General features: G+C 40.9%; 1 protein-coding gene across 1 annotated transcript in view; it reads right to left on the bottom strand.

The window, feature by feature from the left end:
• POLR3A (RNA polymerase III subunit A) overlaps nt 1-19,862 on the bottom strand; it is a 143,072-nt gene that overhangs the window by 107,095 nt on the left and 16,115 nt on the right. The window contains exons 3-10 of the mRNA XM_073596832.1: nt 16,775-16,912; nt 15,205-15,376; nt 6,991-7,145; nt 6,155-6,394; nt 5,719-5,881; nt 4,210-4,346; nt 2,655-2,758; nt 1,966-2,107 (exon numbers count right to left, since the gene is read on the bottom strand). Coding sequence (XP_073452933.1) covers nt 1,966-2,107; nt 2,655-2,758; nt 4,210-4,346; nt 5,719-5,881; nt 6,155-6,394; nt 6,991-7,145; nt 15,205-15,376; nt 16,775-16,912 — 1,251 coding nt within the window. The remainder of the gene's footprint in view (nt 1-1,965; nt 2,108-2,654; nt 2,759-4,209; nt 4,347-5,718; nt 5,882-6,154; nt 6,395-6,990; nt 7,146-15,204; nt 15,377-16,774; nt 16,913-19,862) is intronic.

The raw sequence follows: 19,862 nt of genomic DNA, 5'->3' as shown, positions 1-19,862 counted from the left end.
ATAAAAAAAATAAAAAAACAGAACCAATGAGTTAGAAAAAGGATCACCCCCTTATGTCAGTATTTTGTTGGACCACTTTTTTCTTTAATTATGACCTTTAGTCTGTTGGGATATGTCTCTACTAACTTAGCACATCTAGACTTTGCATTATTTGCCCTTTGCAGAAATGGTCAAGTTCAGTTAAATTTGATGGTGACTGTTTTTTGGACTCCAGTCTTCAGGTCATTCCATAGATTTTCAATGAGGTTTAGGTCTGGGCTCTGACTAAGCCATGCAAGGACATTTCACCTTTTTCTCCTTCAACCACTGTTCTCCAACTCAGTGATTCAGTTTTTGATTTTTTTTTCTGACATGTTGGCATTCTATCTTTCACTTGGATGTTATAGGTTGCACTAGTAAATGTGATTTTAAGGGGGGGGGGGTGATTGGGCATCAATTTGATATTGAAGGTGTTGAGAGCTAGAGGCCTGGTCTTTGTGGACTGCAGCGATAGTGGAGATGTATTGCCCCCTTGTAACAGCCTTGAAAGCATCCCATACCATTACAGGGTTGGAGGAGTGTGCATTTCAACTCCAGTAATCTTCCACCAGGGGAGGCATCTGGTCTACAATATCTGGATGTGAAATCCATTGGGCTCCTAGATGCCACACAGAGCCCTTACGGGTATGAGTAACTCGCAGGAAAAGTTCCAGGGAAGAGTGGTCTGACAAGCCACCTGGCATCCTGCACATCTGCCAGCAGAGCAGGGTTGGCAAAAGCCAAGTGTCTATGCGGGAGGACATCCGGTGCGACAGGGAAAAGAATGAGGACCCCTTTAAGGGGGATGTCACCACCGCCAGATCTCGGCACAATCCGCTGCCAGAGTTCAGGACACCAGGCCGCCCAAAGTGTGCTGCCCTGGAGTAGGTCTATCTAGATTAGAGGATAAAACCACATTAAACTCACCCATTAACAGTTTAGCAGGCGAGTTTGAGGTTACCTTATCTCATACTGTATACAAAAGTAAGTAAGAAAAGGGGGAAGGAATGAAAATGGCCACTAGTAAATAAGGCTAATGCCAGAAATTCAAGGCCACCATTACATATTTCCCCTGAGGATCTGTGTGCACAGCCTCTGCCTTGCACAGAAGGGACTTACTAATAAGGACAGACACTCCTCTGGAGAACGTGGAGTAAGTAGCATGAAAACATTTCTGGATCCAGGGTTTCTTCAATGCTTCAGGAGACACACCTAATGGGCAGCGAACTCTTAGCAAAACAATATGGAGGGCATAAGGTTTTAGGTACTGAAACAAGAGCGCCCTTTTAAATTTAGAGTTCAGGCATGGATTTTAGCACATGTGACGCCATGGCACTAAGTAGCTCAGAACAGTGTCGCACAGGACAGCGCTGGAAAAGGAGGGGAGGACTCTAAAGAAAAGCAAAACAAACACAAGCAGCCAAACTATATAGGAAGTATAACCCAGGTGCAATTGCTCATACCCTGCCCGTGCCAGACTTGACTCAGAACGGGGAGGCGAGCGGGTAGGGCTTAGACTAAACCAAAAATGAAAAACAAAACCAGTCACAAAGCAGCTCAGTTTTCTTAGGGGGCGGCCAGGGAGGAAGTCCAGTAACCCCCGTAGTACCTGAGCAATAGTAATAAAATAACCTGTTGTGGGTGAGGAGTAAAAAAAAAAAACAAACAAAAACTAACAAGTGGACACTAATAGCAGGCCGCGAACGAGGGCACTATGTTATGTATATGAGGGGAGAGGATGTTTTTCTGTAGTCCTGTTCTAGGGTGACAACACCGCTTTCCATAGATACAGTAGAGAGTGAGCATTGTCACCCTAGGACTGGATTGCCAGGAGAAGATAAAATCCTTGCAATAAGAAAAAAATTGACTGCTAACCATCAATGTATATGTTTTTCTTGGGTTTAGAAATGCTTTAGGAAAGTGCATAACATTAGCTGTGCTACTCACTATATGAGCCATGATGCTGAGCTTGTGCAGGGATGGTTGTCGATTAAACAGAACAATATCTCCATCTATGAGGTGCCTCTCCACGATGTCTCCATACCGTAACTCCTGAGCTATCTTCTCTCGGTTACCATATTTCAGAAATCTACACAAAGATCTTAAACCTTTAGAAACCATTACAAATTCAAAAACACATACCTATAAAGAGCAGGGAGACTTCTTGCACTTGCAAAATATTTATCTAAACAATAAATAAGCTTCTGTTTCTTTATAAAATAACCTTTAATTTGTATTACTACTATCTCTGTATTGATATATTCAAGTAAAAGAGGAGAAAATACACCAGTATGCATCTACTGTGAAATGTTCCCACATGGCAAGCTTTATTTTATTTTTTTTTATATAAATATAGACCAAAACATGTTTTTTTAAGATAACTTCACCTATATGCAGGTACAAGGAGTGCCTTTACAATTTCATTTATTTATGGGTACCCTTGGAAAATGATGGCAACATGAGAAGTTTGGAGAACAGACAGGCAAGAAAAAAAAAAAATTGTAGAAATCTGTACTAAAAGTTTATTTACAAAAATTAACTGTATACTGCTGTAGATAGAGGAGGTGGAAACGTGATACTATATATCAACAGATCAGGAGATAACCTGAACACAGACAAAAAGGTACGAGGCCAACCTTTTCATTTGGGTATGTCTCTGTTGAATAAAGTTGGCTCCTGGGTGAACATCTGGTCCATTCTGGACAAGTTTCCGCATAAAATGGACATTTGCGCTGTTAACCTGCACAAAAAAAATAAAAAAAATAAAAATGGATAAAAATGTAGCATAGAGCAATATGTAAAGCTTATGCTCAAGTGGTTATACAGTCCAATATTTTTTACCCTAATGCATATATTGCATTAAGGTAAAAAATGTCCTACTACCTCTGTAGAAATTATACAGATCACTAAGGATTTAGCAGAGAGATGCAAATTCATCACCACATTTTTTGGTATCCTGGGGCAGAGTAACAATCATTTAAAGATGCAAGCAGCCATATAGAGTTGCCTGAAAAAAGTATGTAAAAACCGCACTAAGGAAACCAAAAAAGTGGTGGCAAGACATTTACCAACCATCCACAAAATTGGGAGCCCCAATAAATATGTTCAACATCAATACAAAAGGTATAATAAGAAAAGTAAAAAAATCACGCTACCCATATATAACCAAATGTGCGATAGATAATATGATCCAAAATCAATATACAATGATATGTGAGATTAATCAACAGTGCAAAAAGAATGCATATAAATACCTAAAAAACATATAAAGTGAATTAATAAACATCAAAAATCATTAGCACTTAGTAAAATCTGTCTGTCTGGTGATTAGAGAACAATCTGTGGGAATAATGTGACCGTTCGCTCCAGCACCCAGTCAGTCCTGAGCTATTATTCCCACAGATAGTTCTCTAATCACCTGACAGAAGTTCCTGCCCCCACCTGGCATCTGGAATAAAAAATAACCAGACACTGAACCTGTCTATGAACAATCTGGAAGGTCTTCATTTCAGGGATCTGATAGAAGCTCTAACAAGCCAGATAGAGGAATTACAATCTGAGTTGTTGTGAGGTGGCCTTCCAGTACCTGGGATATTACCTGCTGTCCCGCGAAGCCAGTCTATGGTATAACACACGCTCTCCCTGATCCTCTGTGATGGGGGATCACGGTGCTTTGGTAAGGGCGCATTCCTGCTAATATTGGTGGATTTCACACAGTATTTGAAGACAACAATTTGTTTCACTTTTTATGGACTTTATTTCACCACTCACTGGTGTATATTACATTATACCGTCTATTTATGTTTTTTTATCTTTGTGCACCTAGTGTGTTTTCTTTTATTTATTATTTATCATTCATTTTACTAAGTGCTAATGATTATTGATGTTTAGTATTAATTCACTTTATATATTTTTTAGGTATTTATATGCATTCTTTTTGCACTGTTGATTAATCTCACATATCATTGTATATTGATTTTGGATCATATTAATTATCTATCGCACAGTTTTTGGTTATTTATGGGTAGCGTGATTTTTTACTTTTCTCTTTATATAGAGTTGCCTGCTCTAGGCAGCAGTCAAGGAGTTGCTGAGAGAGTATAAGAACCCCCTCCTCCAATACTCTTTCACCAGTTCGCTTTAAGACCAAAACTGGAAAAGTGATTTTCAAACAAATAACTGCATAGTTACCTTTTCAGGAAATGTCAAAATCTTTGCCACATGAACAGGAACCGCTACCTCATCTATACGCAGATTTGGGTCTGGAGAAATGACAGTACGACCAGAGAAATCCACTCTTTTGCCAGAAAGGTTTCCTCTAAATCGACCTGTAACAAAAACCATGTAAGTTAAACAAAACACAAGTAACAAGCTAACGGCTTATTTAATTAAGACACTTTTTTAAATGCAATTCAGTAAAGCCCCCTGCAGGCACAATACTTTGTTTTGTATCAGCGAACAACTAGGCACTAGCGAAGACAATAAAGTTGTCCTTTATAAGGAATAAACTTAGTCAACTGCAATTAAAGTTGGCCAAAGTTTGCTCAAAAATTGGCCGGTTCAGAAGAGACTGATCAAATTTTGATCCATCCATGGCTATTCCGCTTCACTGCAATTTAATCTATTGATCGTCTTCTCAGGAACAGGCTTGTTGATCAGTGTATTGTGACAGTGGAGGAGACCCCACTGTCAGAATATAATAGCACAGCGGGGCTGATTCCTTTATGCACCTCGCTTGTGTAAATGGGGGAATTAGTTCAGTTTTTTCGATCAGCCCGCTGTCTGACTAAAAAAAATTGGCCCATGTATACCCAACTTAAAGGTGGGTATACACGTACCAGAAATCAGCCGTTTCCGCAGTCCCCCTGTCAGAATACAAAAAGAACAGCAGGAGAGATCCCTGCATCAACACAAGCGATGTGGATGCAGGGATCTCTCCTAGTCTGTGAGTCTTTCATTCAAACTGAAAAAAAAAAAAGAAAATCACGGTGTATACCCTGCATTTGTCTGTAAAGCCTGTAGATGCTGAAATCTGAGGTGCTAAATTACGCAAATAAAGACTTCAGTTCCTAAAGTCAAGCTATGCCCTACTCACTTTTGATGATCATAATGATGGACAAAATAGTTAATACAGGGTGTGGGAGGAAGCAGGTCATAGTTTAAAGCGGGATTCCTGTCGTGAAAAAAAAAAAAATTTAAAGTCAGCAGCTACAAACACTGTAGCTGCTGACTTTAAATAAGTACTTACCTGTCCTGGGTGCCTGCGATGTCGGCCGCCCGCGGCCGACCCGTCCCTCGGCTCTCGGGTCCCGGCACCGCCATCCTAAGTAAAAGATACAGGCAGTGGAGCCTTACGGCTTCACTGCCAATTTCCTACAGCGCACGCGCGAGCGGCGCTCTGTGAATGGCCCCGTGGTGTTCTGGGAACACACACAGTTCCCAGAAGGCAACGGGGCCGCTCACTGTGGAACAGAACACGCCGTGGAATAGGAAGAGGCAGATTAGGAAGACTGCCTAGCAACAAGGGTTTGGTAAGTTTAAATTTTTTTTTTTTCTCCAAATTTTTTTTTTTTTAACTTTTTAGGATCTTTCATGCAATTTTTTTTTTTTTTTTAGGGTGGCCCTCCACTTTAAACTCAGGAACAGGTAAGTATTTGAGTAACTGAGCTTGTTAAAGATTCAGGAGAAAGTTTGTCTTACCTTGTTTTCCCTTTAGCCTTTGAACAAAACCACGTGTCCATTTTTTGGGAGCCATATTCATGGGAATTCCAGAGAGTTCACTATTGATGTATAAAGCACACTGAAGCTGTAGGAAATCCCAGTCTTCAATAATCATCTGGGTTTTCGCTCCTGAGATTCTGTGCTAAAAGCCAAAGGAAATAAGAATACACAGCATTTAAAACATTACTTAATACTTTTCAGGTGAGAAAACTTGCCAGGTTAATGCTTCTTTACAACGTAAAAAAAATAATCCTTCGCGCTAACACTTTCCGGCATGTAGTATTTTATGAAACTATACATTCAACATATGAAACTCTGACCTAAAGATAGGAAGTTTCTTTCTAAACTTCAATTACTCTTTTTGCAAGGTTAATTTAATCAGAAAGCAGAGATTTGTGTACATGAGCTGTGTTACCTTCTTGATGACATCATTTAAGAATATGATTTCTGTCAACTTCATTGTGAGATCATCTTCATTAGTTCCAGATTTCAGATCACTGATAACAGAGGGACGAATGCAGAGTGGGGGAACCAGAAGCCTTGTGAGAATAAGGTCACATGGTTTACCAGCTTCAGGGTTCATTAGTAACAGAGGAACATCTTCATCTGGGATACGTCTCAGAACATGAAGCACCACAAGTGGGTTTAGATTTTCCTGCAAGAATTAAAAGCCGTTAGGGCTCATCAATATAACACCAAATTTCAGTAAACTTATCTTTCTATATCTCCAACGAGATAAAGAAATGCAAGACACCATAATAAAGCATCAGACATCCAGATGCAAAAAAAATGCCTTCACATGTACATTTACCCGCATACACCAGATGCCAGTGGCAAGAACCAGTGGATTCTTGTGGATGGAACGACAGGTGCATGGGAATAGCAGTGGCCTTTGTACAAAGTGATAACAGGATGACAGCATTTGTAGCTGCTCACATGTAGCATCACATCAAGCGGTTACCTGCCATTAGGGACAGATGAGTGTGTCCAAGCCTGAACGCAGTCAGATGTCAATATTCGGACAACCCGTCACTAATAGCAGAAAACCACCTGGTGTGCAGCTGCATGTGAACAGCGATGGCTGCTCTCAGCCTGTCAGTACCTTTAACAGGTTGAGTGGCCGCCGCTATTCTCATGCACTGGTTATTCTAGCCACCAGAATCAGCTGGTTTTTACTGCAGGAATCCAGTGTTTGCAGGGTAAATGACCTCATGATGAAGGCCCGTTTTACAAAGCTTTAAATACACTTACCTGTGCACGCGCCAGCAATGCTTCTACTTCCTTGTTGTGCTCTATTGCTGTATCAAAGGACTGTAGGAACTGGGACACCAGAGGGTCTATTACTTTTTTGGTGGTCTTGTATTTTTCGTGGATAATTTTAAGTAAGCCACACTTCTTTACTGGCCCTGAAATTGTAAAAGGATTATTGTTTCCAATTTAAAAACAAACTATAAAAAGGTTTGGGGTGAATTTATTTGGTTTTAAGTGCTTTTTTTATATGGCACTGTACTGATGATGATGATATATTTATACAGTCTTTGTTTCAAAAAAAAAAAAAAAACCCATAAGTGACAAAGGATTCCCAAAGCACCACGGATTTTCTAAAGAGACAGCAAAACACAATGCTGCCTGTTTTCTAGCTAGCTTTAATTGAAACCCGAGACATGGTCATCTTAATAAAAGTAATCTTTATCCACTTGCCGACCGGCTAACGCAGATATACTGCGGCAGAATGGCACGGGCAGGCAAAATCACGTACCTGGTACGTGATTGCCTTCCCACGGGCGGGGGGTCCGATCGGATCCCCCCCCCCCCCCCGGTGCCCGAGGCAGTCGGATTTGGTCTGGCAGCGATCAGAGATGAGGGGGAGGCCATCCATTCGTGGCTCCCCCCTCGTGATCGCTCCCAGCCAATGAGAATCGTCCCCTGCCTCTGTGTAGTACACAGAGGCAGGGGATGTGATGTCATCTCTCCTCGGCTCGTCAGTTTCCGTTCCGGCGCCGAGGAGAGAAGACATCTGAGTGAGTGCACCAACACTACACCTCACAGTAGAACATGCCAGGCATACTTTACACCCCCGATCCCCCCTGATCACCCCCCCCCCCCCCCGTCACACTGACACTGAGTTTTTTTTTTTTTTTTTTCTGATTACTGCATGGTGTCAGTTTGTGACAGTTAGTGTGTTAGGGCAGTTAGTGTTAGCCCCCTTTAGGTCTAGGATACCCCCTTAACCCCACCTAATAAAGATTTAACCCCTTGATCACCCCCCGTCACCAGTGTCACTAAGCGATCATTTTTCTGATCGCTGTATTAGGGTCACTAGTTACGCTAGTTAGGGAGGTAAATATTTAGGTTCGCCGTCAGCGTTTTATAGCGACAGGGACCCCCATATACTACCTAATAAATGTTTTAACCCCCTGATTGCCCCCCTAGTTAACCCTTTCACCACTGATCGCCGTATAACCGTTACGGGTGACGCTGGTTAATTCGTTTATTTTTTATAGTGTCAGGGCACCCGCCGTTTATTACCGAATAAAGGTTTAGCCCCTTGATCGCCCGCCGGTGATATGCGTCACCCCAGGCGTCAGATTAGCACCAGTACCGCTAACACCCACGCACGCAGCATACGCCTCCCTTAGTGGTATAGTATCTGAACGGATCAATATCTGATCAGATCTATACTAGCGTCCCCAGCAGTTTAGGGTTCCCAAAAATGCAGTGTTAGCGGGATCAGCCCAGATACCTGCTAGCACCTGCGTTTTGCCCCTCCGCGCGGCCCAGCTCACCCAAGTGCAGTATCGATCGATCACTGTCACTTACAAAACACTAAATGCATAACTGCAGCGTTCGCAGAGTCAGGCCTGATCCCTGCGATCGCTAACAGTTTTTTTGGTAGCGTTTTGGTCAACTGGCAAGCGCCAGCGGCCTAGTACACTCCGGTCGTAGTCAAACCAGCACTGCAGTAACACTTGGTGATGTGGCGAGTCCCATAAGTGCAGTTCAAGCTGGTGAGGTGGCAAGCACAAGTAGTGTCCCGCTGCCACCAAGAAGACAAACACAGTGCCCTTCCTGCTGCATTCGTCAATCCTAATTGGGAACCCACCGCTTCTGCAGCACCCGTACTTCCCCCATTCACATCCCCAACCAAATGCAGTCGGCTGCATGAGAGGCATTTTCTTTATGTCCTCCCGAGTACCCCTACCCAACGAACCCCCCCAAAAAAGATGTCGTGTCTACAGCAAGCGCGGATATAGGCGTGACACCCGCTATTATTGTCCCTCCTGTCCTGACAATCCTGGTCTTTGCATTGGTGAATGTTTTGAACGCTACCATACACTAGTTGAGTATTAGCATAGGGTACAGCATTGCACAGACTAGGCACACTTTCACAGGGTCTCCCAAGATGCCATCGCATTTTGAGAGACCCGAACCTGGAACTGGTTACAGTTATAAAAGTTACAGTTACAAAAAAAGTGTAAAAAAAAAAAAAAAAAAAAACCACAAACAAAAATATAAAATAAAAAAAAATAGTTGGCGTTTTATTGTTCTCTCTCTCTCTATTCTCCCTCTATTGTTCTGCTCTTTTTTACTGTATTCTATTCTGCAATGTTTTATTATTTTTATGCAATCTGCAATGTTTTATTTATTAAGATTATGTTTTATCACGTTTGCTTTTCAGGTATGCAATTTTTTATACTTTACCGTTTACTGTGCTTTATTGTTAACCATTTTTTTGTCTTCAGGTACGCCATTCACGACTGAGTGGTTATACCAGAATGATGCCTGCAGGTTTAGGTATCATCTTGGTATCATTCTTTTCAGCCAGCGGTCGGCTTTCATGTAAAAGCAATCCTAGCGGCTAATTAGCCTCCCCCCCCCGTCTTCCGTGTTTTTCTCTGGCTCTCCTGTCTCAACAGGGAACCTGAGAATGCAGCCGGTGATTCAGCCAGCTGACCATAGAGCTGATCAGAGACCAGAGTGGCTCCAAACATCTCTATGGCCTAAGAAACCGGAAGCTACGAGCATTTTATGACTTAGATTTTGCCGGATGTAAACAGCGCCATTGGGAAATTGGGGAAGCATTTTATCACACCAATCTTGGTGTGGTCAGATGCTTTGAGGGCAGAGGAGAAATCTAGGGTCTAATAGACCCCAATTTTTTCAAAAAAAAAAAAAAAAAAAAAAAAAAAGAGAGTACCTGTCACTACCTATTGCTATCAGAGGGGATATTTACATTCCCTGAGAGAACAATAAAAATGATTTTTAAAAAAAATGAAAGGAACAGTTTAAAAATAAGATAAAAAAGAAAAACAAAAAGAAAAAAAAAAAGAACCCCTGTCCCCCCTGCTCTCGCGCTAAGGCGAACGCAAGCGTCGGTCTGGCGTCAAATGTAAACAGCAATTGCACCATGTATGTGAGGTATCGCCGCGAAGGTCAGATCGAGGGCAGTATTTTTAGCAGTAGACCTCCTCTGTAAATCTAAAGTGGTAACCTGTAAAGGCTTTTAAAAATGTATTAATTTTGTTGCCACTGCATGTTTGTGCGCAATTTTAAAGCATGTCATGTTTGGTATCCATGTACTCGGCCTAACATCATATTTTTTATTTCATCAAACATTTGGGCAATATAGTGTGTTTTAGTGCATTAAAATTTAAAAAAGTGTGTTTTTTCCCAAAAAAATGCGTTTGAAAAATCGCTGCGCAAATACTGTGCGAAAAAAAAAAATGAAACACCCACCATTTTAATCTGTAGGGCATTTGCTTTAAAAAAATATATAATGTTTGGGGGTTCAAAGTAATTTTCTTGCAAAAAAAAATGATTTTTTCATGTAATCAAAAGGTGTCAGAAAGGGCTTTGTCAAGTGGTTAGAAGAGTGGGTGATGTGTGACATAGGCTTCTAAATTAAAATAGCAAAAAACTAGTGCGCAAAACCCCACTCTCAAAAGACCATAAGCGATAGTACCAGATAGAACATCTGCCAACATAAAGGGTGTCCTCACACACCCTGATATATGCGTAATATAGGTAAAAAGAGTATGCGGCGCTAATCTATCTACATGTACCACTAAGAATTATGAAAAGGACCTCTCAAATTAGCATGAATCTGAATCCTGAAGTTCACAGTGTACGCAATGCCTAAGATTAATGTAACAACCAATAAGCACCTACAGATAGTTACCATAGACCAGTGTACATACAATTTCGATGTGAACACTACACTTCAATGTAGACTACTACCTTCTCCTGTTTCAAAACAGCCAAACTATATTAAAGTGCTAAGTGCTGGTTACTATTCCTAGTGAGAATATAAAAATCAAACAGTGTGCGTAATGTTCCTAAAACCACACCATGTAAAACTATGACCAAAATATTAAAACAGGTATTGATGGTGAACAAATATTTCTCAAAATATATAAATCATACAATGTGCATTGATGTTTCTAAAATCCACAACGTGCAAAATATAACCAAAAAATAATAATAAATATTACTGGTGAATAAATGGAATACAGTTCCTCACAATCTAAGCAAAAAAACTGCAATGCAATGCTTGATTAAAGGATGCGACTCTGTACTCCATATCTATGCATAAGTGATCAAGTGCAAAACAAAGTGACAATTGTGCAAAAATCATGCATGTATAAATACGACTCCAATATTGACCCCAAAATGAACGCCCCTCCCACCTAAAAAAATGCAAAAACTGTGACAAATAGTGATTGAGTCCAATTAAATGTTGCTCCATGCAATGTGACTCTTAGGCCCCTTTCACACATGCGGACCGTATGTCCGTATTTCATCCATCCATTTTCGGATGAAATACGGACATACATGCATCGCTATGGGATAGCGGGTGTCAGCGGATGTACATCCGCTAACACCCGATGTTGTCCGGCTCCGCTTTCGTCCGATTCTGCGGACGGAAGAAAATCCTATTTTTCTATCCGTCTGCAGAGCGGATCGGATGAACACGGACAGACGGTCCGTGTTCCTCCGATCCCCCATAGGGGAGAGCGGAGATCTGACAGGGCGGTCCCTGCAGTGTGCGGGTCCCGCCCTGTCATCTGCCTGTTCAGCTGGGGAAAGCGGAACGATCCCCGCTGAGCAGCGGATAAACACGGGGCGGATCAACACGGATCCGTCCCGTGTGAAAGGGGCCTTAATGTCCATAAAAGTCAATAGTAACGTGCCAGAAAAGGTGACTTAGTGCTGTAATCTTTCACTTCAAAACTGGTGCAGCACACAGGTGTTTCCCCCAGCCTCTCACCTCAAATAGCGGCCCCCAATGGGCCAAGTCAAGCAGATGGTAATGCTTCTATGCAGGGGATGAAGGTCCAGAGACTGTCCCCCTCCTCCGGAGGGTGTGCGTGGGTCAGGCTTTCTATAGTATTCACCACCGCTCACACAAACCCCAGAATGAAAATAAGGAAGAAGAAGATGCTCCCATAGTGCAGTAATTCAGTTAAGGTTTATTTAACAAATGTAGCGACTTACATTTAAAAACGAAAATAGCAGCAGGAACAGTAAGGCTTCCGGGTTCGGCCGTCCCCGAGAAGCGTTGGCACCTGGCTCCTCCTACTCTGATGCGTTGCGTCACACCACGTGACTTTATCAAAGGGATGACATTTGTGCTGCACCAGTTTTGAAGTGAAAGATTACAGCACAAAGTCACCTTTTCTGGCACGTTACTATTGACTTTTATGGACATTAAGAGTCACATTGCATGGAGCAACATTTAATTGGACTCAATCACTATATTTGTCACCGTTTTTGCACTTTTTTTTTAGGTGGGAGGGGCGTTCATTTTGGGGTCAATATTGGAGTCGTATTTATACATGCATGATTTTTGCACAATTGTCACTTTGTTTTGCACTTGATCACTTATGCATAGATATGGAGTACAGAGTCGCATCCTTTAATCAAGCATTGCATTGCAGTTTTTTTGCTTAGATTGTGAGGAACTGTATTCCATTTATTCACCAGTAATATTTATTATTATTTTTTGGTTATATTTTGCACGTTGTGGATTTTAGAAACATCAATGCACATTGTATGATTTATATATTTTGAGAAATATTTGTTCACCATCAATACCTGTTTTAATATTTTGGTCATAGTTTTACATGGTGTGGTTTTAGGAACATTACGCACACTGTTTGATTTTTATATTTTCACTAGGAATAGTAACCAGCACTTAGCACTTTAATATAGTTTGGCTGTTTTGAAACAGGAGAAGGTAGTAGTCTACATTGAAGTGTAGTGTTCACATCGAAATTGTATGTACACTGGTCTATGGTAACTATCTGTAGGTGCTTATTGGTTGTTACATTAATCTTAGGCATTGCGTACACTGTGAACTTCAGGATTCAGATTCATGCTAATTTGAGAGGTCCTTTTCATAATTCTTAGTGGTACATGTAGATAGATTAGCGCCGCATACTCTTTTTACCTATAATAGGCTTCTAAATGTTGTGCATAAAATGCCACGACAGTTCAAAACCCCCCCAAATGACCCCATTTTGGAAAGTAGACACCCCAAGCTATTTGCTGAGAAGCATGTCGAGTCCATGGAATATTTTATATTGTGACACAAGTTGCGGGAAAGAGACAAATTTTTTTTTTTTTTGCACAAAGTTGTTACTAAATGATATATTGCTCAAACATGCCATGGGAATATGTGAAATTACACCCCAAAATACATTCTGTTGCTTCACCTGAGTATGGTGATACCACATTTGTGGGACCTTTTTGGGAGCCTAGCCGCGCATGGGACCCCGAAAACAAAGCACCGCCTTCAGGCTTTCTAAGGGCGTAAATTTTTGATTTCACTCTTCACTGCCTATCACAGTTTCGGAGGCCATGGAATGCCCAGGTGGCAAGAAAACCCCCCAAATTACCCTATTTTGGAAAGTAGACACCCCAAGCTATTTGCTGAGAGGTATAGTGAGTATTTTGCAGACCTCACTTTTTGTCACAAAGTTTTGAAAATTGAAAAAAGAAAAAAAAAAAATTTTTTCTGGTCTTTCTTCATTTTCAAAAACAAATGAGAGCTGCAAAATACTCACCATGCCTCTCAGCAAATAGCTTGGGGTGTCTACTTTCCAAAATGGGGTCATTTGGGGGGGGGGGGGTTTGTGCCACCTGGGCATTCCATGGCCTCCGAAACTGTGATAGGCAGTGAAGAGTGAAATCAAAAATTTACACCCTTAGAAATCCTGAAGGCGGTGATTCTTTTTCGGGGCCCCGTACGCGGCTAGGCTCCTAAAAAGTCCCACACGTGGTATCCCTGTACTCAGGAGAAGCAGCTAAATGTATTTTGGGGTGCAATTCCACATATGCCCATGGCCTGTGTGAGCTATATATCATTTAGTGACAACTTTTTGTAATTTTTTTTTTTTTGTCATTATTCAATCACTTGGGACAAAAAAAAAAAATGGATATTCAATGGGCTCAACATGCCTCTCAGCAATTTCCTTGGGGTGTCTACTTTCCAAAATGGGGTCATTTGTGGGGGTTTTGTACTGCCCTGCCATTTTAGCACCTCAAGAAATGACATAGGCAGTCATAAATTAAAGGCTGTGTAAATTCCAGAAAATGAACCCTAGTTTGTAGGCACTATAACTTTTGCGCAAACCAATAAATATACACTTATTGACTTTTTTTTACCAAAGACATGTGGCCGAATACATTTTGGCCTAAATGTATGACTAAAATTGAGTTTATTGGATTTTTTTTTATAACAAAAAGTAGAAAATATTTTTTTTCAAAATTTTTGATCTTTTTCCGTGTATAGCGCAAAAAATAAAAAAACGGCAGAGGTGATCAAATACCATCAAAAGAAAGCTCTATTTGTGGGAAGAAAAGGACGCAAATTTTGTTTCGGTACAGCATTGCATGACTGCCCAATTAGCAGTTAAAGCGACGTAGTGCCAAATTGTAAAAAGTTCTCTGGTCAGGAAGGGGGTAAATCCTTCCGGGGCTGAAGTGGTTAAACACCAGTCCATGACTAGGTCTTCCTCTGCAACCTACTGCTTATAAAAACAAACTGCCAAACATCTCTCTTCCTTCCGCCCATCATTGATAATTTGTTCTCACTTTTCATGCCCATGATCAGCTCTTGCTCTGCCTCTATCCCCCCAGTGACAATCATCTTCCCCAATGTCGCTCGGTCATATTCAGTCCCACCCGACCCCTGTAGCCCGGGCAATATGATCAGTTTACAACCCTTCTCTTCCCATTACCTAGTTCGTTGCAGATGGACCAAATGACTAAAGAATACATGTCTATATAAATATTGTCTAACTGGGCATACTAATGTGTTCTGAATCACTCAGCAGTCAGAAACCAATCAGCCCGAGTTAACCCATTCATGCACAGGCACACATTTGCTAGTTTAATACTTAAAAACAAAAACCCCTACAATAAATGGGACTATAAAAATGGCAAAGATCTATAATTATGTACCATTAAAGGCACCACAATAGAGACAAATTGTCTTCTTGCGACATTTTTCTGAAATTTTCTTCTTTAAGCCCCTCTTCTGCAGGTAAGTGAGGCCTGGCTTCTTTAGGTAGTCCAAAAACTGTTTTCTCTCTTCTGAAGTAAGCATTATGTGGGAGCAAGTTTTACAGATCATCTAAAAAGGAAAGCCAAACATGATGAGCTACTAATCACATTGTCATTGTATGAAAACTTTAACTACAAGACCTGATTTGTAAAATTTTACGTTTGCTTGATTTTTAGAAATCTAGCACCTCATATAGTTGACTTGTTTTTTAATATGAATTTTCCATGGCTTTTATCCATTTCCTGCTTTCACTACTTAGCTACTCTGGCATCCAAACAAAAAGTAACAAAGACAGATCAGGTGAAGAAATTGTACTTAAAAAGAGAAGTAGGGGTTTGTTTTTTCAAATTCATACTTACCCGATGTTGCGTCTGTCCCCCGACGGCTCTTGAGGGATCAAATACCGCCGATTGCAAGGTTCTTGGAGCTCTCTGAGCAGAGAGCAATCGACTGTCAGTTACCGGCTCTCTGTTCTGCCCCCTTTTCACTGGAGCGATGAGCTGTGGAAGGGGTGGCAATGGCCGGCTCAGGCTCTCAGAGGCTCACTGAGAGGCTGAGCTGAGTGCCGTTCCAGGCGTCTGGGCAGATCCCGACCATATGGTTGCAATCTTGCCCGAGCCTGGACTGGCTCTGTGATGTCAGCAGACAGTGGGCTTCAGCCCGCTGTCTGCTGAAAATGGGTCACAGGAGTACAAAATTAACTGCACTCCTGTGATCCACAGGTGAAGTACAGCGAAACGAGCTTTGGCTGTACTCCTTTAAAACATAACTAATTTTTTGTAACCCTGCGAATAACACTTTCTGCCCTTAGGTGGCTACATTCACTCGCTGCACTGTATCTCAGAAGGGAGCAATGGATGTCCTTAAGGCTGCTCTCCTGATATGGTCTGCAAACAAGGAGAAGAAAGGGGGTAGGGGAATAAGTGATTGACAAGTACAAACACATTTCAACAAGATCCGCAGGTATTTTTTCTACATGCTAACAATGTTCTTAGCCTGAAATAAATAAAACAATTGCCACATCTAAGCACTAGTAAGCAATACACTAATATTTTGTTTTAGAGTTTAGCTTGAACTTGGAGGTGGAAAAAACCTCAGGTCTGCTCATTATTAGTGCAGCACCCCCCGAGTGAAAAAAAAAAAAAAAATCTGAATTCAAGAATTAAAACTATTAGAAGATAAAAAAAAATAAATAAATACCCTCATACCTGAGGCTTCTGGGGGCTCCTTACACCACTAAACCTGATCTCAAGATCCTGAGAAAAAAATGGTTTCCAAAATGTGTAGGAATGGCTTCTACACAGTATTCTCATGGTATTTGGAATCCTTACCATTCCCCGGATCACATGAGAAGCTGGGATGTGAAGTGAGTTTTTTTCATATTTTCTTCTATTTCGTTTGTTTCTAATGATTAACTTTTTTTTAGGCAAATAAACCAGAAAATAGATGCAATTAGAAAAGTCTCACCTGTAAAATTCCAATGACTGCTTTAAAGTATCCTACATGGAAGCAAGGTAACTCCAAATCTAAGTAACCATAGTGACCCAAACAATCTGCCAAGTTTTTCCCACAAGTCTGGCAAGGTCGGTCCTTCTCACTTGTACCCTAAATAAATATACAAAATTAAAAGTCAGAAGTCGATTTTATAGATTTGTTTAAATTTAAAGCTGAGCTCCTGGCAGACACAGGTGAAATACCTATGGGAGGGCTGTTTTACCCAAAGGATTTGCTTTAATTCCTGATCTTTACACAGCCCCATCACACAGCACAGCCAGCCTAGAGATTTGACCTCTCTCTACTGCAGTTAAGTAATTCAACTAGGTCTGGGTCTTGTCCCTGTCCCTGCCCCCCACCTGAGATTGGACAATAAAAGGAGAAGAAGCAGATTGAATAGCTCATCTCTATCAGGCTCAGTTCACACCTAATGTCGATGCGGTTCCCAGCAGGAGTCCTGTGCGTCCTGGTTCACCGTTTCAGGTCCGGATTCAGCCCAAGTTTTGGGCTGAATTCGGACCTGAAACGGACCAAAAGATGCACAGGCCTCCTGTGCAAATTTCCACCAGAGCCACATCGGAGGTACGTGAACCGGCTCCATAGAGGGCCGGTCACAATCTCAAGCTATTGAGAATTGGATGCTGTGATACCGCATCCTATTTGCAATAGTGTGAACCAGGCCTTACTCTTTTCTTTCTTCTTGTCAGCATGTTCTTGGTTAGCACATGAACACTGCAGCATAACGGATTGGTTGCTTGGATTGCTTTTGCCTCTCCCAGTCTGAGCTGTGCAGTCAAGGGGAGTGCAGGATCCTTATAACAAGCCAAATTCAGGTACTAAGTCTAATTTTAAAAAATATATATTTACTGATTTTTTTTATTTAACACATACCTGCATGAATGTATGTTTAATTATATCTGCCTGGAGCTCAAATTTTAATAGAGAATATAAGTTCACAAGCACAACAATATAATTATCATCATGTCAATTTTCTAAACAGAGCACAGATCTCATCCTGGTAACATGAGATATTGCTAATTTGTATACATCTACATGATGAGGGAATCACCGAAAGTAGAAAACCTTTAACTTAAACCAGGTAAATATTATAATGATCAATTCTGTGATCGAATTGTTGAGATTAATGTTATAAAACAGCTACTTTACGTTTGGTAACAATTTTTAAGCCATTATGATGGCCACCATGGGGAGGCATCCTGTGCTAATATTTTATGAACATGGTAGAGGTTACACAATCTATGAACATCCCTTACTCAAAGTATGTTGTAGTCTATGGCTTCAATTCATACACAATACAATATATTTGCTGAATTGATTAAGTTTTTCATGAGTCCAGGTTTACAATTCAATATGGAATATAGTCTAGAAAGTATACACTTCTAGTACTGCAAAACATCAGTACATGGGGACAGATTGGTAAGAGACCTGTTCCACAAACTAACAAATCAATTCCTAGACTGAAAGAATTTCTATTCTCCCATATAGGCTAGTATTCCCGCTATCACTTTCATAGTGCTTGACAAGACTGCTCTTGAGAAAGCCTGGATGTGACGAAATGTGTTGGGTGCCATAGTGGCAAATTGACATCACAAACAGGAATTGCACATGACTTGGTAGTGTGGTGTACAGTAGGGCTGCAACTAACGATTATTTTTATAATCAATTAGTTCGCCGATTATAGTTTTGATTAATCAGATAATAACCTTAAAAATAAAAATTTAAAAAAAGCAATTTATTCCTAAATATATCTCTATGCAGTGGTAAATATAAATAACCAACTATATAGTTAGGGTGCAAAATCTTGAATCCACTCTGAGAAAGTTAGACCGAAGAGATATATTGCATATACTATTAGGAGGTTGAATCTGGTAAATATCAGACTCCAATCAAATTTTTTATTTAAAGAAAAAAAAATTAAAGACTGTTTTGCAGATTTTCAGGCAGAACTGTAATATATTATATGCTGGCCATACAAAAACGAAGTCATCCTTCAAAAAAAATGTAATTTAAAGAACTCTTGCTTGATTTTCTAATCATTAGTGGGGTCAAATCAACATTTTCGACCACAGTGATGGAAAAATTCGAAGGAGTAGAATAGAAAACTTCTTGGTCAAAGGAATTTTCAGAAATTACATTCATGTTAAAACTGAATGTTAAAAGCAAGTGAAATTTTCAAACGACATTCTTCCATTCAGTGAATGTACAAAGATTTTTCGTATGAATATTCTTGTCCGAAAATCAATACATGTATGGCCAGCATAAGGCTCAGTTCACACTTATGCAGTTTGCTTTTGATCCATTTCTACAGTGCTTTCTGCAGTGCGTTTTGCACGTACGATTTTGCTGCGTTTTGCATATGGACCCACATTACACACTACATGCTTTTCTGCAGCTTCTCCATTGAAGTACAGTAGTACCCTACCCTGGATTAGGAGCATAATCTGTTCCAGAAGTATGCTTGTAATTCAAAGTCCTTGTATATTAAAGCGAGATTCCCCATAGGAATCAATGGAAACTCAGATAATTTGTTCCAGTGTCACTGCTAGTGTATGCAGTACCGCATGTGGCCAGAGGTAGGGGGTGCTGGAAACGCTCGGAGACACTCGGGAACGGAGTGTTTCCGAGCATCAACGGCACCTCTGACCACATGCGGTACTGCACACCCGAGAGGCATGAATCCTGCTCATCTTGCGAGACAACGCTCACAAATCGAGTCAGAATTAAAAAAAAAACAAAAACAAAAAAACAAAAAAAAACAGCTTGTATTGCTAAACACTCGTAAACCACGTTACTCACAATCCAATGTTTTACTGTATACTGAATCAAAAAAAGCACCGTTTTGCGTTGAAAAAAGTCCTTGACCCTTTCCAGATACGCAGCGGTTGAAAAAAAGCACAGAAGTGAATGTGTGCCATAGGAAACCATATTAACCAGTTGCCGACCGCCGCACGACGATGTACGTCAGCTGAGCGGCACGGGCAGGCAAAAGGACTTACAGGTACGTCCTTGCCTGCCCGCGGGTGGGGGGTCCGATCGGACC

The sequence above is a fragment of the Aquarana catesbeiana genome, linkage group LG08 (assembly GCF_042186555.1).
Source record: "Aquarana catesbeiana isolate 2022-GZ linkage group LG08, ASM4218655v1, whole genome shotgun sequence".
NCBI lineage: Eukaryota > Metazoa > Chordata > Amphibia > Anura > Ranidae > Aquarana > Aquarana catesbeiana.
Note: the sequence above shows the minus strand (reverse complement) of the source record. Positions and strands in the feature narration are given on the sequence as shown.